General features: G+C 36.0%; 1 protein-coding gene across 3 annotated transcripts; it reads right to left on the bottom strand.

Moving 5' to 3' along the window:
• On the bottom strand, positions 1 to 27,244 carry CENPQ (centromere protein Q). Of its 3 annotated transcripts, XM_054491760.2 has the most exons (10): positions 27,132 to 27,244; positions 26,733 to 26,806; positions 20,278 to 20,397; positions 19,530 to 19,584; positions 18,367 to 18,487; positions 17,692 to 17,760; positions 9,429 to 9,558; positions 4,576 to 4,695; positions 4,363 to 4,440; positions 1 to 900 (listed from the first exon to the last, which is right to left on the bottom strand). In XM_054491760.2, the coding sequence occupies exons 3-10, from the start codon at positions 20,377 to 20,379 to the stop codon at positions 769 to 771; spliced, it is 807 nt and encodes a 268-aa protein (XP_054347735.1). In that variant the 5' UTR covers positions 20,380 to 20,397; positions 26,733 to 26,806; positions 27,132 to 27,244; the 3' UTR covers positions 1 to 768. The 3 variants fall into 3 exon arrangements, with proteins under 3 accessions (XP_054347735.1, XP_054347737.1, XP_054347734.1); XM_054491762.2 differs by lacking the exon at positions 26,733 to 26,806; XM_054491759.2 differs by lacking the exon at positions 26,733 to 26,806 and having other exon boundaries at positions 20,278 to 20,445; positions 27,132 to 27,240.

Below are 27,244 nucleotides of genomic sequence, written 5' to 3'. Positions count from 1 at the left end.
TGTAGTTTGTTAGAAATAATTTTTTATACATTAGGTTATAATTTATTCACATATATAAGCTTATTATCATAATGAGAAAAGGTTTATACATTTTGGGGTTTTTTTTGTTTTAATAAAATAAATGTGCTAAGGTTCCTTTTTAATACTTTTTGGGAATATGTTTTGATGACAGTAGAAAATATTCAACATTAATTCACTAAACAACCAAAGAAGTAAAATTCTGATACTACCTCCAAAGTTAAAGATACCAGGCATATCTTAGCTACTTCCCAAAAAGACTAGGGAGTTAGGTAAAAGAGTGAAGGCATTTGAGGATTTTTCAAGTTCCAGATGACCAGACAGAAACTGTAAGCCATTGGCTACAGAATGAATGATAGCAAACACTGAGGTTTTTATGCACTAGACACTATATGTAAACACTTACTTATCATAGCTCCTGATATGAGCTGTTAACCAATAAATGAGTTCCATTCAGGCATTATAAACTATTAGATCCTTAAGGCAATTCCTATTTTATGGTTTTAGGCAAATACTTATAGATACAGCAATATAAATGTCAGTTTCCTAGATTTGGCAACTGCTAAAAACAGTTTTCAGAACTACATTAGATGCTAATGATAGACCTACAAAGACTAATTTTAAAGTGCGTATCAGGAGATAATAAATCCTGCAGAAGCTTTAGCCTCTGTACATATAATCATAGGTTAACAGTTTTACAAATTCATGAACATTAAATTAATATGGAACAATCTAAAAAAAAAAAACTCTTTAAGAGGCATCCAGTTTCTTATAGGCTTCTTCAATGAAGGTTGACATGCTCTTCATCTGTGATGAATTATGAAGAATATCCAAGTCCTTTAGAAGAGCATTCTGGTTTGGAATTAGTGCCAAAATTTCTTTCTGTGGGAAAGATAGTATTAAATATAGTTGTTAACATTTTATTATGAGAAATCTCTAATGTATGTTAGAGAGAACAGTAAAATAAACCGTAAGTATCTATCACCCAACTTCAATAATTGTCAACTAATGGCTATTCTTCTTTCAAATCTATCTCTGTCTCTCCCCATCCTGCTCCTTTCACCACTGGTAAATGATAGGATTTTTTGTTTTTGTTTTTGTTTTTTGAGGCAGAGTTTTGCTCCTGTTGCCCAGGCTGGCGTACAATGGCGCAATCTTGGCTCACTGCAACCTCCGGCTCCCAGGTTCAAGCAATCCTCCTGCCTCAGCCTCCCGAATAGCTGGGATTACAGGCATGCGCCACCACGCCTGGCTAATTTTGTATTTTTAGTAGAGATGGGGTTTCTCCATGTTGGTCAGGCTGTTCTCGAACTCCCGACCTCAGGTGATCCACCTGCCTTGGCCTCCCAAAGTGCTGGGATTACAGGCGTAAGCCACTGTGCCTGGCCAGTAAGAAAATTTTAAATTACCTCTTGAGAAAACATGAAGACTTTCCAATGCTACAAACATTTACACTACAATATTCACTGGAGTCCTCTGAAGAAAGAGTTTACTACAAATAAGACAGTACTATTTTATAAGGAGTTATATACTATTGTTAGAAGCATAAAAAAAGCCAAACTGTTAATATTTACTTCTAGAGATGTATCCTACAATTATGACTTCACAAATCAGTAAAGACATATGTACAATGGTGTACCTAGTCTTACCTATATTAAAAAAATTATGTATTTCCATCAGTAATTTACGAATTATATGACCTCCATGCAACAGAATGTTACATAGCTATCAACAAAAACGAGAGATCTACGTGACTGACAAGATGTTCAAACTACATAGTCAAATGAGAAAAGTAATTTGCCAAACAGTTTATATCAGGTTCCATCTGTTTAAAGAACAAAATAGGACATATTGTTTTCATATATATGTAATGTATAGCTTGGTCTATGATATACAGGGATGCCTCATTTTACTGTGTTCCCAGATACTGCGTTTTTTACAAACTGAAGGTTTGTGGCAACTCTGTGAGAAGGAGGTCTATCAGCACCATTTTTCCAAAAGCACATGCTCACTTTGTGTCTCTGCGTCACATTTTGGTAATTCTTGTAATATTTCAAACTTTAAAAATTATTACGGTATCTGTTATGGTTATCTATGCCCAGTGTTCTTTGATGAAACTGCTGTAATTGTTCTGGGTGCCACATCTGCAACCATATCAAACAGTGAACTGAACTGGTAATTGTTAAGTGTTCTGACTGCTCCACCAACCGGCCATTTCCCAGTTTCTCTCCCTCTCCTTGGGCCTCCCTATTCCCTGTGACACAACGATATTGAAATTAAGCCAGTTAATAATGCTGCAATGGCCTCTAAGTGTTCAGGTGAAAAGAAGAATCACGTCTCTTACTTTAAATCAAAAACTAGAGATTACTAAGTTTAGTGAGGAAGGCCTATCAAAAGCCACGCAAACCAAAAGCTAGGCCTCTTGTGCCAAACGCCCAAGTTGTGAATGCAAAGGAAAAGTTCTTGAAGGAAATTTAAAGTGCTACTTCAGTGAATACATGAATAATGAGAAAGCAAAACAGCCTTATTGTTGATATGGGAAAAGTCTGAGTGGTCTGGATGGAAGATCATACCAGCCACGACATTCCCTTAAACCAAATCCTAATCCACAGCAAGGTCCTAACTGTTTTCAAGTCTATGAAGGCTGACAGAGGTGAGGAAGTTGCAGAAGAAAAGCTTGAAGCTAGCAGAAGTTAGTTCATAAGGTTTAAGGAAAGAAGCTGTGTTTATAACATAAAAAGTGCAAGGTGAAGCAGCAAGTGCTGATAGAAAAAGTACAGCTAGTTAGCCAGAAGACCCAGCTAGCTAAGATCACTGGTGAAGGTGGCTATAGTAAACAACATATTTTCAATGTAAACAAAACAGCATTCTATTGGAAGAAGATGCTATCTCTAGGACTTTGATAGTTGGAAAGGAGAAGGCAATGCCTGGCTTCAAAGCTTTAAAGGACATAATTTTGTTAGGCTCTTGTTAGGGGCTAATGCAGCTGGTGACAAGAAGTTGAAGCCAATGCTCACTGATCATTCTGAAAATCCCAGGGTCCTTAATTCTACTAAATCGACTACATCTGTGTTGTCTGTGCTCTGTAAATGGAACAACAAAGCCTGGATGACAGTACATCTGTTTAGAGCATGGCTTACTGGATATTTTAAGCCCACTGTTAAGAGCTGCTGCTCAGAAAAGAAGATTCCTTTGAAAATATTACTGCTCCTTGAAAAGGTTCACAGTTACCCAAGAGCTCTGATGAAGATGTACAAGGAGATTAATGTTGTTTTCACATCTGCTAACACAACATCTATTCTGCAGCCTATGAATCAAAGAGTCATTTCAACTTTCAAGTCTTATCATTTAAGAAATATATTTCATAAGGCTACAGCTGCCCTAGGTAGTGATTTCTCTGATGGATCTGGGCAAAATAAATTGTAAACATCTTAAAAGAAATTTATCATTCTAGATGTCAGTAAGACTGTTCATGATTCACAAGAGGAAGTTAAAATACCAATAAGTTTAGAAAAAATGGATTCAATTTTCAATCCTCATGGATGACTGAGAGGTTCAAAACTTTAGTGGAGGAAGTGACTGAAGATGTGGTGGAAACAGCAAGAGAACTAGAATTAGAAGTGGAGCCTGAAGATGTACCTGAATTGCTGCAATCTCATGATAAAAATTGAATGGACGAGGAGTTGCTTCTTATGGATGAGCAAAGAAAGTGGTTTCTTGAGATGGAATCTATTCATGATGAAGATGTTATGAACATAGTTGAAATAACAACGAAGGATATAGAATATGACAAAAACTTAGTTGACAAAGCCATGACAAGGAATGAGAGAACTGACTCCAATTTTGAAGGAAGTTCTACTGTGGGTAAAATGCTATGAAACAGCATCACATGCTAAAGGAAAATCTTTCATGAAAGGAAGAATCAACTTATGTGGCAAATTTCATTGTTTTCTTAGTTTAAGAAATTGCCACATGCATCCCAACCTTCAGTAATCACCACGCTATCAGTCAGCAGCCATCAACATCGAGGCAAGATCCTCCACCGGCAAAAAGATTACGACCTGCTGAAGGTGCAGATGATTGTTAACATTTTTTTTAGCAATAAAGGCATTTCCTAAATTAAGGTATGTCCTTTTTTTTTTTTTTTTAAAAGAAATAATGCTTTTTCACACTTACTAGACTACAGTATAGTATAGTATAAACATAACTTTTATATGCAGTGGGAAACCAAAACATTTGTGTGACTTGTGTTATTGCTGTATTTGCTTTTTTGCTGTGGTCTGAATCCAAACTTGCAATATCTCTAAAGTATGCCTGTAATCAATATGGTAAATAGGTACTTACCTGAAGTGTGGGTGCTTTGAGAGTTTTCTGAGAAAGTTCTGGAAGACAGAGTACTCCACTACTATTTATTTGATGCATCTAAAGTAAAAGAAAGCTACAGATTATTTCAAAAAGCTGATTTCTCTCATCATATTATACTCGAAAGTTGTCTTGGCATAATTTAACCATTAAAAATTATATCCAAATTCCAATAATACAGTTTAAAATAATTACCTGTTTTACTCTCTCCTCTTCTTCTTCCACCTCACTTGCCAGAATCTGAATTTTGTTCTTTAGGCTCTGAATATTCCCAGTCATTAACTCTGTGGTCTCTACCATTTTATCTATTTCTTCCTGGGTCAGAAAGAGAAAAAAAACATTTTAACTTAAACACATCATTATATTAAATCCTAATAGATATTGTTATACATACACATTTTAAAAAACACCATATATACTTAAAAAATTTTTAGAAACAACTGGTGACTTTACTTTTGTTTCTTTCAAAAAACAGACTTCTTGGAAAGCTGGTATGTCAAGGTATTAATGTGTTATAAGGATATCTAATTTCCCTGGAATAAGGAGATGTACATGAACACTTCCTCAAAACCTACCAATGCTGGTAGGGTCAGAGATCCTGGAAGATCCAAGTGTAAATCTAGCAGAGCCCAGAAGTAATGACAGCAAATAAAGCAACCTTCCTTAAGCAGCATAAAACTTCATGTAGTGGAGAAAGCAGCATAAAACTTCATGTAGTGAAGAAATTCTGAATTGTTTTCATTTATTTAGGAACATTTGAGAGCCTGCTATTTTAATTTGTCAAAAGGAAGTAATATTGGGCATTAGAGCAGGGAGAATAAAAAAAAAGAGTAACAGTTTTCCACATTAAAGGAATATATAATTTAGAGGGGAAGATGAAAAGAAAATAAGAAATGAATAAAAGAAACAACTATGGGGATAACACATCAAGGATGTGTTGTGTGCAGGCCGAGTATAAAATTAAAATTAGCAAGCCTCCAGGTTTCTACAGGGTATTAAATATGGCACTGCTTTCAAATATAGTCCTAGCAACAGTCAATAATAACATTGCCTGTATGCTTTGGGGAACAAATAAATAAGCCCACAGAAAATATACATAAGTAATAACTCTTAAATCTTGTTCAGCAATAAAGTTGTTGCTATATCTATGTCATTCTCCAAATACTGGATGCAGAACTGTTGCTGGGAGGGTAGTCTTCCTCAAGAAATATATTTTGGCTTCTAAATGACCATTTTTTTTTTTTTTTTTTAAGAAAGGGTAGCTGCAGGGGTCAGCAATTGCCCATGGGATGTTTTTGTACAGTTCAAGAGCTGTGAGTTGTTTTTACATTTTAAAAGATTGGTCAAAACCTCAACGAAACAAAAGGATATGCAACAAAACAGTCAACCATATGTGGTCCAAAAAGGCTAAAATGTTGTCTGGCCCCTTACTGGGAATGTGCTGTTCCCTGAATGCCTAAGATTTTGGGACTGTGAGCTCCATTCACTTGAATCTAAACTCCATGGAGGAACAGACTCTGTTTTTATTTTTTATTACAGTAAATTTCAAACACATACAGTAAGAGAGAATGTTGTCACGAACACCCATATACATATCGGCCAGTTTCAATTATCAACTCAGGACCATCTTTTTTTTTTTTTTTTTTTTTTTTTTTGAGATGGAGTTTTGCTCTTATTGCCCAGGCTGGAGTGCAATGGCGCTATCTTGGCTCACTGCAACCTCTGCCTCCCAGGTTCAAGTGATTCTCCTGCCTCAGCCTCCCGAGTAGCTGGGACTACAGGCACCTGCCACCACGCCCAGATAATTTTTTTTTCTGTATTATAAGTAGAGACAGGGTTTCACCATGTTGGCCAGGCTGGTCTTGAACTCCTGACCTCTGGTTATCCACCAGCCTCGGCCTCCAAAAGTGCTGGGATTACAGGCGTGAGCCACCGCGCCTGGCCCATGGCCATCCTGTCACACCTTTAACTCCATCCGCTTCTGCTTCCCCTGTGCTATTTCAAATCCTAGATATCCTATCATTTTATCTATAAATATTGCAATATACAGCTCTAAAGGATTTAAAGATACATAAGAGTACAATTTTTTTTACTACACTTTAAAAAATCTCAATAAATTCCTTCATATCAAACATACGGTTAGTGTTCACATTTTCAATTTTCTCATAAATTGGAGTTTTTTTTACATTTTGTTTTAATCAGGTTCCAAATTGGTTGTGACTGGTTGATATGTCTTAAGTCTCTTTTCATCTATAGGAGGCTTCCATTTCAATTTATTTGTGGAGATTAGATAGTTTGTGGAATTTCCCATGGGCTAAATTTTGTGAACTGTATTCCCTGGTGAAGTTTATAACTGGTTCCTCAGCCCTGTGTTTTCTGTGAATTGGTTGTTGGATCTAACAGAGTGCTGTCCAATATAAATATAAATCAAACCACATATATTAGTTTCCTGTGGCTGCTGTACACCTAATTGACTTAAAATAACAGAAATTCATTCTGTCATGGTTCCGGAGGACAGAAGTACAAAATCAAGGTGTTGGGAGGGCCACAATCCCTCTGAAGACAAGAGAGGAGAATGGTTTCTTGTCTCTTTCAGCTTTTGGTAGCTGTCAGCATTCTTTGTAGCTGCACTGCTCTAGTTTCGGCCTTTGCCTTCACGTGGCTTTTTCTTTGTGCCTTCTCTTGTCTTTCACGTGGCTTTTTCTTTGTCTTTGTGCCTTCTCTTGTCTTTTATAAGAACGCTTGTCATTGGATTTAGGACCTACCCATGACGATACAGGATGATTTCATCTTGAGATCCTTAATTATATCTGACAAGACCCTTTTCCTAGATTCAACCCACTACAAAGGGAATGTATAACAGCACTGAATGAATAAAAGGGTTAAATATAACAAGGATTAAAATTTCTCATTATAAAATTTATTTTGTTCCATTGCTTTGGTTATCTTTGGGTATTGCTACCATACTCATATGGTATCTTCTTTGAGGGTTTTTTTCCTCAATTCCTTTTAAAAATGTTTTCATGATTCTGAAAATTTTCTCTTTATCTTCTATTTACCATAAGCATTATCTGTTGTGTTTATTTGCTTTAGTGTTTCTTCTGATTTAGTCTACATATCTGAAAGGTTTTTTCTTTTATGTCTCATTCATTCCTGAATTCTCTACTTTCATTTATCAGTATTTCTAATTCTGATTTATAATTTTCCCCTTATACTTTCTATCATTTTTTCTGAATGTATTTCAGTTCACTTGATAAATTAGGTTAATGTTCATCTGTTCCAGGCACATGTCTTTTTGGCATGCTTTCGATGTATCAGGAATGTTATTTTTGGTCTTTATTGTCATATTTTCTTATGCTAACTGACTCTGAAATCCTATGGCTCCATTTTTATGACAAGATCAAGGGAGTCTAACAAGTTATGCTTCAGCTGTTCTAATGCCATCTTCCCAGAATCTCCGAGATGTTGTCCACCATTGTTGTTTCCCCAGCACCATTACTGAGTGACAGCACAATGAAAACGTTAAATAAATACAATTTCTGTTACTATTACAGGTTTTGGAAGATCATCACCAGCAATAACTCAAAGCTGCAGTGAGAAAAAGCAATGGTTCTAAGGCACAGAGGAGAAAATTAATGAATACAGATAGAGTTTACAAGCTGCTAGTCCGAAGATCCTCTTATGCCAATGAAGAACTCTCCTGCCCCAAATGCCAGTGGTGCTTCTTCTGAGTGACTAACAAGCAAATTATAGATTGTAATTATGCTTATGTCCCATGGAGGTCAAATTTCAGCTGGAGACCAGAAATGCTTACCAGTAGCATAAAAATCACACTATCATTTATGACTTCAGAACACCCTTAACTGATGTGCATAAATACTAAATGTCAAAATTCTCCATGACTATACTCTCACACCTTTTAAAATAACCTAAATAAACGTCATCTAAGTGTTTAGGTGATGAAGCTAGTACCAATACTAAAAAGATGCCCTAAAAAAGTAGGAACCTTGGGATGGAAATAAAATATAATATCACACTTTGAATAAAGTGAGGCAGCCACCAAAAAATGCCACCCTATTAACTAAAAATATATATAGATTTGTGCTCAGAAATTGTTCCTTCAACTTTATTCTCAATCTTATGGAAAAATGAGAATGAATTACTTGTTACCTTTGAATTATTACACATTTTGGGAATATATTCCTTGCAGAAACTACTACCACCTTGTACTTACTAAATTGCAACTAAAATCTATGCACCACATCTAAAACTACTTCAAAATGTCTAAGGGATATATGGTCTGATGTGTGTTAGTTTTTATAATTATCCAATAAAGTCCTTAAGGGTGCTTTGTCTTAGTTGTTCAGATATCCATTCATTGAAAGCTTGAAGTTAACCATGATAGATAAGGTTATCTCCTATTATCTTCCACAGGATGCCATACAACATAGTGATCAAGAATCATGTGCTAATGTCAGAATGACAAAGTTAGCATCTCAACTTTAAGCAATTTGTCTAAGGTTCAGTTAGAAATAGCATTATGTCTTTTCATCACATTTGTAAAAAGAGAATAATTTAGGTCATACTCTAAGTCATTGTGAGGATTAAGGGATATAACTATAAAGTGCTTAGAACAGTGTCTGGAGTGTAGGAAGTCCCCAGTACATATTAACTCTAATGATAATTGTGTTTTCTTGCCATATACAGGTCAGAAAAACTTACACGTTTTAAAATCCCACAGTATTTTGTGATAAGCTCCTCTAAATTGATAATTAAAAATACTAAGATAGTTCAGTTAAAATCTGATGAAAAAAATAGGACTGCTACTTAACCACAAATATATTAGAAATACTTCAACTTTAGAGGCGCCAAGTTCAGATAAATTTTTGCTTTAATGAAAACAACAACAAAAAAAACAACTTAATGAAAAAACCTGGTTCAAGATCTAGTATTCACTACTGGAAGAACATCATGATAATTTTAAAAACTTTGGTCTTTTTCCCTTTCCCTAACTCTCTAATTATGGATTCCCTATTCAAATTTCATACCTGTAGTAATGCCAGACCTTCTTCATTAGCTTTGTCTCGTGCCCTTTCCATATTCAGTAGACTTGACACATTAGTTAAATCTTCCATCTTTTTGGGAGGGACTTTCAGAGTTTCACACAGTTGTAAAAATCTTAAGGATAAAATAAAAACAATTATTTTATTTTTGAGTATTATTATTATTTTAAAACAGTCCTCATTTTTTCTTGTCCTCATATTCTTAAGGTTACAATATTCTTTTATTACCACTGGGTAACAGTGCCAGTAAGTCTCCCCCTCTAAAAGCCCTGACAAATCATCATTTAGCCTTTCAATTTATTAAGATTTACCTCAAATTAAGGGACACTGGGGCTACTTTACTAAAAGAAAATTTTCTATTTTACACATTTGACAATTTATATACATTTTAAAACCAAAATTTCCTTTTATCATCCAGATGTTTTCTAGACATGAGTCTATTATAGATTGTGAATTGTTGGTTGAGAGACAGAACACTAGTCTAGAAGTCTTAACTATGACCCTGGACCCCAAACCTCAATTATTTTAGAGAATGTGATCAAAAATAGAGAAGATTTACATTATTCTAAATGATTTCAAAGAAAATTGAGTTCCATAGGGTTTAAAGCAAATAAAACACCAAGATTAAAGTGCATTGCTCGAAAATACTATAAACATGAATGGCATTTAAGTCAAAAAATTCTTTTACAAATTTGAGTTGATTTGATCACCAGTAGAAACATCTGTTTCTATTGTCACATCTGGCAGACTGCAAAATAGCTTTCCCAGATTTGATTCTTGAATTTTATGAGGAGGAAAAGCTAAATTTGATTCCCTTGACAACAGCAGTATCTTTGGATTCTAAAAAGTTCTACTACTTAAGATTTGAAGAAATCTGAACAATAGTGGAACCCACTATCCCACTTTTGGGATCTTGTTAAAAATCTTAATTAAAAAAAAAATCTTTTATTTTAGATTCAGGAATACATATGCAGGTTATGTAGGGAAATGTTGTGGGGCTTTGGTGTACAGATTATTTTTTCACCCAGGTAATAAGCATAGTACCTGATAGGTAGTTTCTCAACCCTCACTCTCCTCCCTCAAGTAGGCCCTGGTATCCGTTGTTCCCTTCTTTGTGTCCATATATATTCAATGTTTAGCTCCCACTTGTGAGAACATGCACTATGTGGTTTTCTGTTCCTGTGTTAGTTTGCTTAGGATAATGACCTCTAGCTCCAACCATATTGCTGCAAAGGACATGATCTCATTCTTTTATGGCTGCATAGCATTCCAAGTTTTATATGTACCACATTTTCTTTATCTAATCTACCACCGATGGGCCTTTAGGTTGATTCTATGTCTTTGCAATTGTGAATAGTTTTGTGGTGAACATAAGTGTGCATGTGTCTTTATAACAATTTATATTCCTTCGGGTGTATACCCAGTAATGGGATTGCTGGGTTGGATGGTAGTTCTGTTTTAAGTTGAGAATCTGCCAAACTGCTTTCCACAATGGTTGAACTAATTTACATTCCTGCTAGAAGTTTATAAGCATTCCCTTTTCTCAGCAACCTCCCAGCATCTGTTACTTTTTGACTTTTTAATAACAGCCATTCTGACTGGTTTAAGATGGTATCTCATTGTTGTTTTCATTTGCATTTCTCTAGTAATTAGTGATGTTGACAGCATTTTTTTCACGTTTGTTGGCCGCATGTATATTTTCTTTTGAAAAGTGTCTGTTCATGTCCTTTCCCCACTTTTTAACAGGATTGTTGGTTTTTTGCTTGCTAATTTGTTTAAGTTTCTTAGAGTCTTGTTACAGACCTTTGTTCGATGCATTGTTTGCCAATAAAATCTTAATTTTTGTAAAGAAAGTAAGCAGCAAAAACTCCACAAATCATAATTCTCATTAAACTGTTAAGACAAACTAGTTATTTAGAAAAATCATCATTAGGCTATCACATTTAAACGCAAACTATCTGCCTAAGCTTTCCTAAGTGGGATAAGTTTTTTATTTTCTTAACAAAAATATTTTATTTATGAAGTTTCTTCTATATGTTTATTAAATCAATTATGTGGAAGGGTCATTCACTGCTCCAAATGTTCTAAATAGCAGTTAGATTTCCAAGACTCTCACTAACTCTTAGAAACTAAAACCATGGCTTGAATATATCCTATTATATCAGCAACATTTAATCACCACTTATAACATTGTTTCTATAGGGCAGACTTTCTGGAAGTATGTCCCTTTAGAATTGTAATGGCAAACAGTTTTGTTTGCCTAGCAAACTTGTCTGTGTAATCATGGGGCTAGATATATAATCCAGTCTATATCAATCATATCCATGGTAGCTCTTGTCACAAAATCACGCCAAGAATAGGTGTATATCACCTAAGCTCAGCAAATCAGAAACCCATCTCCTAGAATTTTCTAACTGAAGCTAAGGGGTAAGAATCATCTTTTTCCTCTTTCTTCGCCAGGCTAAAATGATATACACAGGAAGCTGCCTATGACTATAGCTGTAATCTAGTAAGAACTGAAAACTAAAAAATGAAAATAATGAAGCTAACATTTAGTCAAAAGCAGAGATGAGACTAATATATGAAAATGAGTTCCCAGAAATATCAATTTGGGAGATGCTAGGTTAAAGAAAATGAAATAGATTTATATGAAAATGAGTTCCCAGAAATAGCAATTTGGGAGATGTTAGCTTAAAGAAAATGAAATAGATTTATTTACTGCAGGGCTTCTTACATGCTAAGGTACCCAAATATAATTCACCATAGGTTACTTTTATCCATAGAATATCTGTAAGAACAAGTGTTTCAAATATACTTTGAGAAACACTGCTACAGAAAAATGTATTTAGAGTTCCAATTAGGATCAGTTTGCTAATGCTGTACTTTGTTGTATTGGTAGAAGTAACTGTATCTTGGGTATGGTTACTTCAGGAACTAAAGAAAGCAAGCTGTGAAAGTAAAAATAAGGAGGAAATAGTCAGGCCTTGAAATGTATGTACTCCACAGCTGTTACATGATGAAGAGACTGCCTATCTGTTGAATATAATCTTTTCCAATGAACCAAGGTGATCACTATGAACAGCAACTATTATGTAATGTAATAGTCTCATTCATAAACTAAACATTAGTATTTGTTCTATATTAAAAAGATCCTAAACAGCTACATTTTCATTATACTTGTATTAGCTTATTTATTATCTTTTTAGTGTCTTCTCCCTTCTTTAATAATAGGCTGCTATAGCTTTAAGCAATTTACCAGCCTGCTTCTAGCAGTTTTTAATTTGTTAAACCTTTCTCAGCAAACTCCCACCCCAACCCAACCTATCTCATTCACTCTTTCTACTTGGCTACTATGGGTTGAAAATTATATTTAAAGAAAAAGTAAATAGAATTTGTACTCAAAAGAATTCCTTAAAATAGGTCACAAACATTTCTAGGCAAACTTGAAACTGAAAACCACATTTTCTTTTTTTTTTTTAAAATTATACTTTAAGTTCTAGGGTACATGTGCACAACTGTGCAGGTTTGTTACATATGTATACATGTGCCATGTGGTGTGCTGCACCCATTAACTCGTCATTTAGCATTAGGTATATCTCCTAATGCTATCCCTCCCCCCACCCCATGAGAGGCCCCGGTGTGTGATGATCCCCTTCCTGTGTCCAAGTGTTCTCATTGTTCAATTCACACCTATGAGTGAGAACATGCAGTGTTTGGTTTTTCGTCCTAGTGATAGTTTGCTGAGAATGATGGTTTCCAGCTTCATCCATGTCCCTACAAAGGACATGAACTCATCCTTTCTTATGGCTGCATAGTATTCCATGGTGTATATGTGCCACATTTTCTTAATCCAGTCTATCATTGATGGACATTGGGTTGGTTCCAAGTCTTTGCTATTGTGAATAGTGCCGCAATAAACATACACGTGCATGTCTTTACAGTAGCATGACTTATAATCCTTTAAGTATATACCCAGTAATGGGATGGCTAGGTCAAATGGTATTTCTAGTTCTAGATCCTTGAGGAATCGCCACACTGTCTTCCACAATGGTTGAACTAGTTTACAGTCCCACTAACAGTGTAAAAGTGTTCCTATTTCTGCATGTCCTCTCCAGCACCTGTTGTTTCCTTTTTAATGATCGCCGTTCTAACTGGTGTGAGATGGTATCTCATTGTGGTTTTGATTTGCGTTTCTCTCATGGCCAGTGATGATGAGCATTTTTTCATGTGTCTGTTGGCTGCATAAATGTCTTCTTTTGACAAGTGTCTGTTCATATGCTTCGCCCACTTTGTGATGGGGTTGTTTTTTTCTTGTAAATTTGTTTGAGTTCTTTGTAGATTCTGCATATTAGCCCTTTGTCAGATGAGTAGATTGCAAAAATTTTCTCCCATTCTGTAGGTTGACTGTTCACTCTGATGGTAGTTTCTTTTGCTGTGCAGAAGCTCTTTAGTTTAATTAGATCCCATTTGTCAATTCTGGCTTTTGTTGCCATTGCTTTTGGTGTTTTAGACATGAAATCCTTGCCCATGCCTATGTCCTGAATGGTATTGCCTATGTTTTCTTCTAGGGTTTTTATGGTTTTAGGTCTAACATTTAAGTCTTTAATCCATCTTGAATTAATTTTTGTATAAGGTGTAAGGAAGGGATCCAGTTTCAGCTTTCTACATATGGCTAGCCAGTTTTCCCAGCACCATTTATTAAATAGGGAATCCTTTCCCCATTGCTTGTTTTTGCCAGGTTTGTCAAAGCTCAGATGGTTGTAGATGTGTGGTATTATTTCTGAGGGCTCTGTTCTGTTCCATTGGTCTATATCTCTGTTTTGGTACCAGTAACATGCTGTTTTGGTTACTATAGCCTTGTAGTATAGTTTGAAGTCAGGTAGCGTGATGCCTCCAGCTTTGTTCTTTTGGCTTAGGATTGTCTTGGCAATGTGGGCCCTTTTTTTGGTTCCATATGAACTTTAGTTTTTTTTTTCCAATTCTGTGATGAAAGTCATTGGTAGCTTGATGGGGATGGCATTGAATCTATAAATTACCTTGGGCAGTATGGCGATTTTCAGGATATTAACTCTTCCTATCCATGAAGATGGAATGTTCTTCCATTTGTTTGTGTCCTCTTTTATTTTGTTGAGCAGCGGTTTGTAGTGGTCCTTGAAGAGGTCCTTCACATCCCTTGTAAGTTGGATTCCTAGGTATTTTATTCTCTTTGAAGCAATTGTGAATGGGAGTTCACTCATGATTTGGCTCTGTTTGTCTGTTATTGGTGTATAAGAATGCTTTTGATTTCTGCACATTGATTTTGTATCCTGAGACTTTGCTGAAGTTGCTTATCAGCTTAAGGAGATTTTGGGCTGAGACAATGGGGTTTTCTAAATATACAATCATGTCATCTGCAAATAGGGACAATTTGACTTCCTCTTTTCCTAATTGAATACCCTTTATTTCTTTTTCCTGCCTGATTGCTCTGGCCAGAACTTCCAACACTCTGTTGAATAGGAGTGGTGAGAGAGGGCATCCCTGTCTTGTGCCAGTTTTCAAAGGGAATGCTTCCAGTTTTTGCCCATTCAGTATGATATTGGCTGTGGATTTGTCATAAAAAGCTCTTATTATTTTGAGATACGTCCCATCAATACCTAATTCATTGAGAGTTTTTAGCATGAAGGGCTGTTGAATTTTTTCAAAGGCCTTTCCTGCATCTATTAAGATAATCATGTGGTTTTTGTCTTTGGTTCTGTTTATATGCTGGATTACATTTATTGATGTTGAACCAGCCTTGCATCCCAGGGATGAAGCCCACTTGATCATGGTGGATAAGCTTTTTGATGTGCTGCTGGATTCGGTTTGCCAGTATCTTATTGAGGATTTCTGCATCAATGTTCATCAGGGATATTGGTCTAAAATTCTCCTTTTTTGTTGTGTCTCTGCCAGGCTTTGGTATCAGGATGATGCTAGCCTCATAAAATGAGTTAGGGAGGATTCCCTCTTTTTCTATTGATTGGAATAGTTTCAGAAGGAATGGTTCCAGCTCCTCCTTGTACCTCTGGTAGAATTCAGCTGTGAATCCATCTGGTCCTGGACTTTTTTTGGTTGGTAGGCTATTAATTATCACTTCAATTTCAGAGCCTCTTATTGGTCTATTCAGGGATTCAACTTCTTCCTGGTTTAGTCTTGGGAGGGTGTATGTGTTGAGGAATTTATCCATTTCTTCTAGATTTTCTAGTGTATTTGCGTAGAGGTGTTTTTAGTATTCTCTGTTGGTAGTTTGTATTTCTGTGGGATCGGTGGTGATATCCCCTTTATCATTTTTTATTGCATCTATTTGATTCTCTCTTTTCTTCTTTATTAGTCTTGCTAGTGGTCTATCAATTTTGTTGATCTTTTAAAAAAAACAGCTCCTGGATTCATTGATTTTTTGAAGGGTTTTTTGTGTCTCTATCTCCTTTAGTTCTGCTCTGATCTTAGTTATTTCTTGCCTTCTGCCAGCTTTTGAATGTGTTTGCTCTTGTTTCTCTAGTTCTTTTAATTGTGATGTTAGGGTGTCAATTTTTCCTGCTTTCTCTTGTGGGCATTTAGTGCTATAAATTTCCCTCTACACACTGCCTTAAATGTGTCCCAGAGATTCTGGTATGTTGTGTCTTTGTTCTCATTGGTTTCAAAGAACATCTTTATTTCTGCCTTCATTTTGTTATGTACCCCAGTAGTCATGCAGGAGCGGGTTGTTCAGTTTCCATGTAGTTGAGTGGTTCTGAGTGAGTTTCTTAGTCCTGAGTTCTAGTTTGATTGCACTGTGGTCTGAGAGACAGTTTGTTATAATTTCTGTTCTTTTGCATTTGCTGAGGAGTGCTTTACTTCCAACTATGTGGTCAATTTTGGAATAAGTGCGATGTGGTGCTGAGAAGAATGTATATTCTGTTGATTAGGGGTGGAGAGTTCTGTAGATGCCTATTAGGTCCGCTTGGTGCAGAGCTGAGTTCAATTACTGTATATTCTTGTTAATTTTCTGTCTCCTTGGTCTGTCTAATGTTGACAGTGGGGTGTTAAAGTCTCCCATTAGTATGTGGGAGCCTAAGTCTCTTTGTAGGTCTCTAAGGACTTGCTTTATGAATCTGGGTGCTCCTGTATTAGGTGCATATATATTTAGGATAGTTAGCTCTTCTTGTTGAATTGATCCCTTTACCATTATTAATGGCCTTGTCTCTTTTGATCTTTGTTGGTTTAAGGTCTGTTTTATCAGAGACTAGGATTGCAATCCCTGCCTTTTTTTGTTTTCCATTTGCTTGGTAGATCTTCCTCCATCCCTGTATTTTGAGCCTATGCATGTTTCTGCACGAGATGGGTCTCCTGAATACAGCACACTGATGGGTTTTGACTCTATCCAATTTGCCAGTCTGTGTCTTTTAACTGGAGCATTTAGCCCATTTACATTTAAGGTTAATATTGTTATGTGTGAATGTGATACTGTCATTATGATATCAGCTGGTTATTTTGCTCGTTAGTTGATGCAGTTTCTTCCTAGCATCGATGGTCTTTACAATTTGGCATGTTTTTGCAGTGGCTGGTACCGGTTGTTCCTTTCCATGTTTAGTGCTTCCTTCAGAAGCTCTTTTAGGGCAGGCCTGATGGGGACAAAATCTCTCAGCATTTGCTTGTCTGTACAGGATTTTATTTCTCCTTCACTTATGAAGCTTAGTTTCTTATAAAAAGAAAAAGTTGTATAAATACTAGAGAAAAGTAATTATTGAAAATCACAGGCAGTGGTGTGCCTTTTAAGAACTCCTGAGAAGAAATCTCCATTGGTGATTTACCATAAGATGAAGAGCAATAATATCTTAGAAAATTATACTTGTTGCTTGTGCAAATAACTTAAGACAATATGAAGTGGAAAAACGCAGCAATAGGGTAAATGTCAGATAGATAAGAGTGGTGAACTATTAACTTCAAATTATTAAAAATGAAGTTGAAGGGAGTTCAAGTTGACAAAACTGTTTTCAAATTCTGATATGCAAGAGTGAACTGTGGAAACAGAATTTTGTGATTTTCAGGGTTTTTTTTGTAAGTTCCCCTGAAACTTATTTGAGAAACACGTGGAGCAGCAGTTTAGAAAAAAAAGAAAACATACTTCCAAGTTGTTCACCTTCTTTAAAAAAAAGAAAAACTTATATTCCACAAGTGTCTGTTTGGCAACGTAGAAAGAAGTCAGGTTTTTAAAAATTATGTTTTAATCATTTTAATTATGCAACAGTATTACCTTTTCTTCAGGAAGTTGAGATGGTATTGTATTTCTTCTTTTTCTTTAATACTGTTACTCAAAATTGTCCTAGAAAAGAAAAAAAGATGGCATAAATAGTAGTCTGACGCACAAATCATATACTCTGTGTACTTTTTCTCTCTGATTTCTCTCAAGTGCCCCTCCCCACTAGCCAGGCAAAATCCATCACTTTTCCTTTCATATTAAAGACACTTTAAACAGAAGTACAATGAAAAAATTCTACTTATATATATATTTTGCCACACTGTATTATAATAATTTATATGCCTGGCTCTTCTGATAGAATTTGCTCCACAATGGCAGAATTCTGTCTTATTTTCTCTGTATCCCCTCCAGTGTGGTAGCTTCTATGTAAAGTGTCACTTTGAACTCAACTTCTTCCTAAAGAATCTCTATTGACAAAAATTAAAATTTTATCGATAGCAAGTCAGGCCACAAACACTTGTTTTTATTTCACTGATGGAATTTCAAGTTTCTAAAATTAACAAAGACTTTTCTGCTGAAGGCAAATACCGCCACATTAATTTTATCTTCTTCTGAAATAGAAATATACTCTATTACCTTAAAATAGATAGCAATATTTAAAAGAATAATATCCATAGGAAACACCTAAGTGGGAACCAAAAGAATGAAATAGAAAAATTTTATACTCACATTATTACTGATTCCATCATAGTTTGCAAATGGTCTCTGGTACTCTTTGACAAAGGTTGCCAGGTTTTTCTCTTGCTGGCTGCTATTTTTACGTGTTTTAGGTTAGTGTGCTTTGTTTGTCCTGTCGTTAGTAATAGAAGAGGCTCTGATCAATCTAGATGTTTTACATGTTTTTGCTTAAAAACTGAATGTTTTCATCTAAAAAAGCTTATGAAATTATCAGAACAAAATATTATAAAGCTGTATAAGCTGTTTAATTTACTTTTTATCACACAGCTGTAACATCCCAGGTGTTGAATATGAATACGCTTTCTATTGATAAGTTAACAGAAATACTACCAAGTGATAATAGAAATAATTTTAAATGAAGAATCAAACTTTAATTATGAAAAGTGTCATTCTCAGAAATGGCCTAAGTTCTTTAAACATTTCATTGAGAGGACCAGGACCAGGAAACTATTTTCCAAATGTTGGATGGCAACTGGAACAAAACAGACTAATTAAACCACAAATAGATAGTGTCAACTATGTTGTTGGTACTGTTCTACTTATTAGGTATTTAAAAAAAAGAAGAAATAGTACTGGATCTCATGAAAATGAGTGTTGGAGAGAAGGGATATTAAACAAATTATAGGTGTGCAAAGCATACAAAAGGAAAAAAAAAGTATTGTACGCTATGGGAGTATAAAACCAGAAAACCTAACCTATGGTGGCTGAGGAGACGTAGAGAATCCTTCCATGAAACAGTGATGTTTAGGTAAAGGCAACTACTCCAAACTGGTTTACTCCAAACAAACTTATAATAGTGGTTCCAAACTAATCTATACAGAACAGAAAGAATATTTGTCTTGAAGAAAAATTAGTAGGTTTGTATTTATATCACAGATCACTAATAATTCAGGCTGTGGGCCACTTTGATTTTCTCTATTTCCTATCAACTCAGTGGCATTGAAGCCTCTACAGTATTTTGCCAGAGGTGCTAAGTAAAATTTCAGTTGACAAAAATAACTAACCACTACTACATATTCTTACAAAAATGCAAATGTATTTGTTTATTACTATCTTTTGCAAAACTCGCAAACAAGATGCTGAACATTTTTTCATGAATGTAGATACAGCTTGATATAGAAGCAGGTTAAACAAGGTTAATAGAAAAGAAATACCTTCAGAAGACAGATCTTTTAGATGATTTTTATTTCTTTTCACTGTGTTTCTAACCTAGAGGGAAAAACACATGCATAAACATAAACAGAATTAAACATCAGATAAAAAGATACTGCTTTTACAATAGATTTTTATATATGTCAAAGAGCATTCATATAATTTCTAGTAGATAGAAAAAATGTATGTTGCTACTTCTACAGAAAAATGGTATATATTTATCACAGGCAGAGGATATACTAAAGCAATTCTTGACAGTGGTGATAATAACAGAATTTTATATAGTGTCAAAGAATGTTTTAAATGAATCATTACTCACTTTGCCTACGAAATAGTGTTACATACTTTACCTCCAAAATAAATATAGGCATTGCCTAATGAGTAGGGTAAAACCTGACTTTTTTTTTTTTTTGAGATGGAGTCTCACTCTTTTCGCCCAGGCTGGAGTACAGTGGCACAAACTCAGTTCACGGCAACCTCTGCCTCCTGGGTTCAAGTGATTTTCCTGCTTCAACCTCCCAAGTAGCTGAGATTACAGGTACACACCACCATGCCTGGCTAATTTTTTGTATTTTTTTTTCTTTTTTTTTAGTACAGACTGGGTTTCACCGTGTTAGACAGGATGGTTTTGATCTCTGACCTCATGATCCACCCACCTCGGCCTCCCAAAGTGCTGGGATTACAGGCATGAGCCACAGTGCTCGGCCCCAGTAGAAGATTTCTAAATGAGAAACTTGATATTTTCATTACCTTTTCCTCTGACGACACAACTTCCTCATTATCCTTTTTTCTCTTTGGATTTCTTTTTAACTGTTGTAAGTTTCTCTTGGAAGCATTTGCTTTACCAGACATCTTGATCTAAACACAGTGCTTCAAAAAAAAACAAAAACAAAAACAAAAACAAAACAAAACAAAAACCTGTAAAGATGAAAAGAATACAAAAAAAACTAAAGCCTTGCACAATGTTTTGTTTAAAAAACTTCCCTATAAATGTTCCACATTCTCTTTTTTTAAAGAAAAATCATAATAAAAGTTTGGGGATAGTGCTGCATGCTTTGAAACAAACATATTTTAAAACAAATAATTTTGACTCATCAGAATAAGGATATCTAATTCAATTTCATTCCTAGAAATTAACTTCCATTTGTATGGGTTTTAGAAAATCATTTAAAAATGCTTTTGTATCTCTTATTTTATACTCTATCGTATGATAACATCCTCTCCATGTTTAAGTCCAAGGAAATAGAAATATAAAGTAGTCACAGATAATGTCAGTTCAAGGAGTAAAACCTAGGTCTTGTTATTTTAAGTAACAAATTTACCATTACCCAATTTTTGCCAAAAATGGAAGGAGACGCTTTTTAGGATTATACCATCAATCTATGTGGAAATTCATGTGTCACACTACTAAGAATTTAAACTGCAATCCTATCTGGACTATGTGCATTTTAACAAGAGTACAGAAATGTACTGATTACCCTGCCCTCCCGCAAATTACAAAACAGACATGGGATTGGAAATGGGGATGTTGATAAAATTTAGAGTAATTTTCCCTCTTTTATTACCAAACTCATTTCTGATAAGAAGGAACAGAAGAATGAAATACTTATTCTTGCATTACACCATAAGAAGTGGATAGAAGTTAAGTGCAGTATACAAGGAAATATGTATATGCACATATTAGCTATACATGCCTAGAAAATATATATATATATACACATATAAATATATACACATATTAGCCATAGCTAGATATACAGATAAATTATTCATCATTCCTTTTCTAAACATTTAGAATTATTATACTGATACAGTTTAAATATATGTGCAGATTTAGAGAGAGACAATGATAAATCTATCCTCTCAAATGTTAAAAGCTTCAAGCTCCCCTCCACCCAAAACTGGAAAAAAAATTGGGAAAGAATTAACAGAAAGATCACAAACTACATTTAGCAACCACATATCAGACCAGTTACAAAAAGCAGTGGAAGCCAAAATATCACTTTACCCTGCCTTTGAACAATGTGATACCTTACCAAACACCTATTCTCTATCTTGTGTTCAATTTCTAAAATGCTTAATTACCTTAACTTTACATCTACACCCTTATACTTCCCCTACTTAAAAACCCATCCACATGACAGAATTTCACTTGTAGTTCTCTCCTGGAAGGGCTGACACACACAATAGTTCAAGTTGTTCACTGAATAAGAGCATCCAGGCGAAGGGGCAAGTGAAAGCTGAGATTTTAGATTAAAAATGATACACATTCCTTCTCACGACTGTTAATGAGAAGGTCTATGTTCCCTTGTCTTAAATCTTGGCAGACTCTGAAGCTGTTTGAGCAGTAGAATATAGTACAAGTCATTCTGTTCTAGCTTACTGGCTTAGACATGAAGAGACTGGCAACTTTGACTTCCTCTTGCTTAGAAACACTTGCTTTTTTTTTTTTTTTTTGAGAAGTCTTGCACTGTCGCTTGGGCTGGAGTGCAGTGGTGCGATCTCGGCTCACTGCTGCAACCTCTGCCTCCCAGGTTTAAGAGATTCTCCTGCCTCAGCCTTCCGAGTAGCTGGGATTACAGGCACCCACCACCACACCCAGCTAATTTTCTGTATTTTTAGTAGAGACGGGGTTTCACCATGTTGGTCAGGCCGGTCTCGACCTCTTGACCTCAAGTGATCCTCCCGCCTTGGCCTCCCAAAGTGCTGAGATTACAGGTGTGAGCCAACCGAGCCCGGCCAACACTTGCTCTTATAACCCAGCCACCACCATATGAGGAAGGCCAACACGAGAGGAACTGAAACCCCAGGAAAGTCTTAGCTGAGCTCCCAGCCAAGAGCCAACACCAACTTGCCAGTCTGGTACATGTACCGAAGTCAATATGCTGCAGACCACACTGCGTGGACAAGACATGAGCAAGCCCTGCCTAGTCCCTCCCAATCCCAAATTTTGGAACAAATTAAGTGAGTAAAAAATTTACCCCAATATGTTCTGTGTAACATTCAAACTCTTTACCATGCCATTTTTAGTCCTTAACAACCTAACTCTGCCTACCTTTTCATACTTCTCTCCTACTACTCCTTAATCAAATCTCCCTCTCTAGCTAGATTTGATGATTTCCTGAACACACTTTGAGTAATTCTGCCTCCCAAACATACACTGTACCTTCTACCTGAGCAGCTCTCTCCTGTCTCTGCCCACTCTCTCAGATCATGAGCTACCTTCTTTTCAAAATCTTCCTAACTATTCTACTTCATTTCTCTCTAAGTCTGTGGCTCTTATGCTCTGTCTCATTTGGTACTTATTTATAGTTTGGTTCCATTAATCATTTTCTTCTTGATATTCTTTATTAAAATAACACGTAATTTAGTGCTACCCCAAATCTCATTCAAACTGTTTGCCATAATCCTTTCAAGTGTGGAAACTGAAGGTAATCATTTAGAAACTTTTATAGCAATTTGATAGAGTAATTTTATGCACATTGAACCTTATCATAAAATAATTAGCCTTGTCTTTGCCATAGCATTTTCTAGTAATTAGTATTTTTTTAAAAAAGATTTTTTTCAGAACAGTTTTAGGTTTACAGAAAATTGAGCAAAACATACAGAAACTTCTTATATAATCCCTGCCGTTCCCCATTCCCTGCAACCTCTAGTATTAACATCACACACCAAACTGGTACATTTGCTGTAATTATTGACACATCTTATTACCCAAAATCCATTGTTTACATCAGAGTTCACTCCTGGTATTATACCACAAGGGAGTTTGACTAATAATTGATTTTTAATTGCATTCTACAAAAGTATCAGTTATGACTGATTAGAAATAAAAAGCAAAACTGGTCTAACTAGAGTTTGAGAAGTACGGTTAACAATGAAACCTACTTTAGGCACTAGACTATAGCACCAAGTTTCTCAACCTCAGCACTATTAACATTTTAGATGGATCATTCTTTGTTGTGGAGACTGTGGTGTGTATTGTAGGATGTTTAGCAGCATGCTTGGGTCTACGTAGACCGTCAGATGCTAGAATACTTCCAACCCCTGAGCAGAGCCAACCAAAATTGTTTCTAGACATTGCCAAATGTCTCCTGGGTCAAAATCAACCCAGGTTGAGAACACCATCATAATGGTTAAGAGCAGTCCTGCGACAAGGGTAAATTGTTCAAGCTTCAAATCTAGCTCTGCCACTTAATTAACTGTACATCTTTGGGCAAGTAAATTAACTCATTTTCCCCATTAGTAAAATGATTAATAAAAGTACTAACATTAAAGGCTTTTGTAAAGCAAAAATGATTTAACAAAGAATATATAAACCACCTAGAACAGTATTTGAGACATAGTAAGAATCCAATAAACAAAAGACATCGTTTCTATCACTTCTGGGCTACTCGCAGTGCATATAAAAATGAATAGATATTTTGTCCCATTCTTAGATCCAAGGGAAACCATAGCTTAGTGACAGTGCATAGGTAGAGACAGAAATGAAAATAATTACTATGTATATTTATAAATGTTATAAAGAGGCAAGTGAGCGAATGACTGTCTTAAACTGGTTTGTGCTATGGGTAAGAATGTACAGGCATAACTCTTTTTATTGTGTTTCACTTTATTGAGTCTCACAGACACTGTATTTTGTTGTTGTTGTCTTACAAACTAAAGGTTTGTGGCAAGCCTGCATTGAACAACTATATTGATGCCATTTTTCCAACAAATTGTGTTCACTCTTCATGTTTCTGTGTCATGTTTTGATAACTCTCACAATATTTCAAACCTTTTCATTATTATAGCTATTATGGTGATTGATGTTACTCTGTAATTGTTTTGGGGCACTATGAACCATGCCAGTATCAGACAGAGAACTTAATAGGTAAATGTTGCGTGTGTTCTGACTGCTCCACCAACTGGCTGTTCCCTGCCTCTCTTCCTCTCCTTAGGCCTCCCTATTCCCTAAGACACAATGATATTGAAATTAGGCCATTTAATAACCCTACAATGGCCTCTAAGTGTTCAAGTGAAAGCCAAAATCACACCTCTCTCACTTTAAATTAAAAGCTAGAAATGATTAAGCAAGGTGAGGTAGGCATGTCAAAAGTCAAGACAGGCTGGAAACTACACCAGTTAGCCAAGCTGTGAATGCAGAGGAAAAGTTCTTGAAGGAAATTTAAAGTGCTATTCCAGTGAAGACATGAATGATAAGAAAGCAAAAACAGCTTTATTACTGATAGGGAGAAAGTTTGAGTGGTCTGGGATTGAAGATCAAACTAGCCACAACACGCTCTTAAACCAAAGACTAATTCATGGCAAGGTCTTAACTCACTTCAATTCTATGAAGGCTGAGAGAAGTGAGAAAGTTGTAGCAAAAGAGCTTGAAGCTAGCAGAGCTTGGTTCCTGAGGTTTAAGGAAATAAGCCATCTCCGTAACATGAAAGTACAAAGTGAAGCAGCAAGTGCTGATGCAGAAGCTGCAGCAAGTTATCCAGTTCCAGGTAAGATAATTGATGAAGGTGGCTACACTAAACAACAGATTTTCAATGAAGACAAAACAGCCTTCTATTGGAAGATGCTGTCTAGGACTTTCATATCTAAAAAGAAGTCATTGCCTGGCTTCAAAGCTTCAAAAGACAGGCTGACTCTCTTGTAGGGACTAATATGGGTGGTGACTTGAAGCCAATGCTCATTGACCATTCTGAAATATCCTAGGGCTCTTATTCTTTTAAATCTACTCTGTCTGTGTTCTGGAAATAGAAGAACAAAGCCTGAGTGACAGCACATCTGTTTACAGCATGTTTACTGAGTATTTTAAGCCCATCTTTGAGACGTATAGCTCACAAAAAGATTCCTTTCAAAATAATACTGCTCAGTGACCATGTACTTGGTCACCCAAGAGCTCTCATAGAGATGTACAAGGAGATTAATGCTGTTTTCATGTCTGCTAACACAACATCCATTCTGCAGCCCATGAATCAAAGAATAATTTTGACTTTCAAGTTATATTATTTAAGAAATATATTTTGTAAAGCTATAGCTGCCCTAGACAGTGATTCCTCTGATGGATCTGGGCAAAATAAATTGAAAACTTCTGGAAATGATTCACCATCCCAAATGCTAGTAAGAACATTCATGATTCATGGGAGGAGGTCAAAATATCAACATTAACAGGAGTTTGGAAAAAGTTGATTCCAACCTTCATGGATGACTTTGAGGGGTTCAAGACTTCAGTGGAGGAAGTGATGAAAGATCTGGTGGCAGTAGCAAGAGAAATAGTGGAGCCTGAAGATGTACCTGAATTGCTGCAATCTCATGATAAAACTAGTGGAAAAGAAGTTGCTTCTTATGAATGAGCGAAGTTCTCGAGATGGAATCTACTCCTGGTGAAGATGCTGTGAATATTCTTGAAATATCAACAAAGAATTCAGAATATCACAAAACCTTAGTTGCTAAAGCAATGGTAGGGGTTAAGAGGATTTACTCTAATTTTGAAAGAAGTTCTACAGTGGGTAAAATGCTTTCAAACAGCATCGCATGCTACAGAGAAATCTTTAGTGAATGGAAGAGTCAACTGCTGTACAAAATTCATTATTTTGTTATTTTAAGAAACTGCCACAGCAACTCCAATCTTCAGCAACCATCACCCTAATTGGTCAACAGCCAACAACATCAAGCAAGACCCTCCACCAGCAAAAAGATTAGGACTTGCTGAAGGCTGGGATGATTCGTAGCATTTTTAAGCAATAAAATATTTTAAAATTAAAGTATGTATTTTTTTTTTTTTTTTACACATAATGCTATTGCACACTTAAGAGGTTACAATACAGTGTAAATACAACTGTTATATGCACTGGGAAACCAAAAAGTTCGTGTGACAGGCTTTATTGGTCTGGAACCGACCCCGCAATATCTCGGAAGTATGTCTGTACATTATTCATAGAAAAAGTATTATATTAATAACATTTTGAAATATTTAGCCAAAAAGTAGAAAAATGAAGCATCCAAGGGAAAACAGTAAAACTCGGACGGCAGGAAAGCTAGGAAAAACAAACAAACAAAAAAACCTGGCGTGTTCAGGGACAGGAAAGTTCAGCGAGGCTTTTAATGTGTATAGGAGGAGTGAAAAGAAATAAAGCTGGTACAGTTGTTTGCCGCCAGACTATATGCTTTAGGAGAGAGGGAGGCATTCTAGGTTGTCTTGTTTTCCTTACCAGCTTGTTGATACTCATGGGACTCAATGATCTCTATTTAGACCTCTATGTGGGCACAAGAGTGAGTAGGACTCCTGGAGAAACACAGACAGTAATGTCCATGGCTGCACTTGACTTCACTAGTGCCCGCGGGAGAAATTTAGCAATGAGGATGAGCCATGAGGATGATTCGGGGGAAATAGGGAGGAAGTATTCATGGCTTTGCTCCCTCCCCCCAGTCAAATATCTAATCTCAGGATCCTAACGGCAGACCTTTTAGGACATCGGGCATTTCCCCGTGAGCAATCCCTCCTCGCTATCCTCAAATGCAAACCGCGGAGTCTGCCACAAACACGTTGGCTTTAAAACTCATCCCTGAACTTTAGATCCACCCAGCCGGTTAAGGATATCACGACTCACCACTGATTCTTCTTGCACCCTTCTGGGAGCCTCACTTAGAGTAATTCGCGCCCAAACTTTCGTAAACAGAGGCAACCCGGAAGTGGGCGGGAAGAAAGCGGAAACGGGCATCT

This window comes from Pongo pygmaeus, chromosome 5 (genome assembly GCF_028885625.2).
Source record: "Pongo pygmaeus isolate AG05252 chromosome 5, NHGRI_mPonPyg2-v2.0_pri, whole genome shotgun sequence".
NCBI classification, from domain to species: domain Eukaryota; kingdom Metazoa; phylum Chordata; class Mammalia; order Primates; family Hominidae; genus Pongo; species Pongo pygmaeus.
Note: the sequence above shows the minus strand (reverse complement) of the source record. Positions and strands in the feature narration are given on the sequence as shown.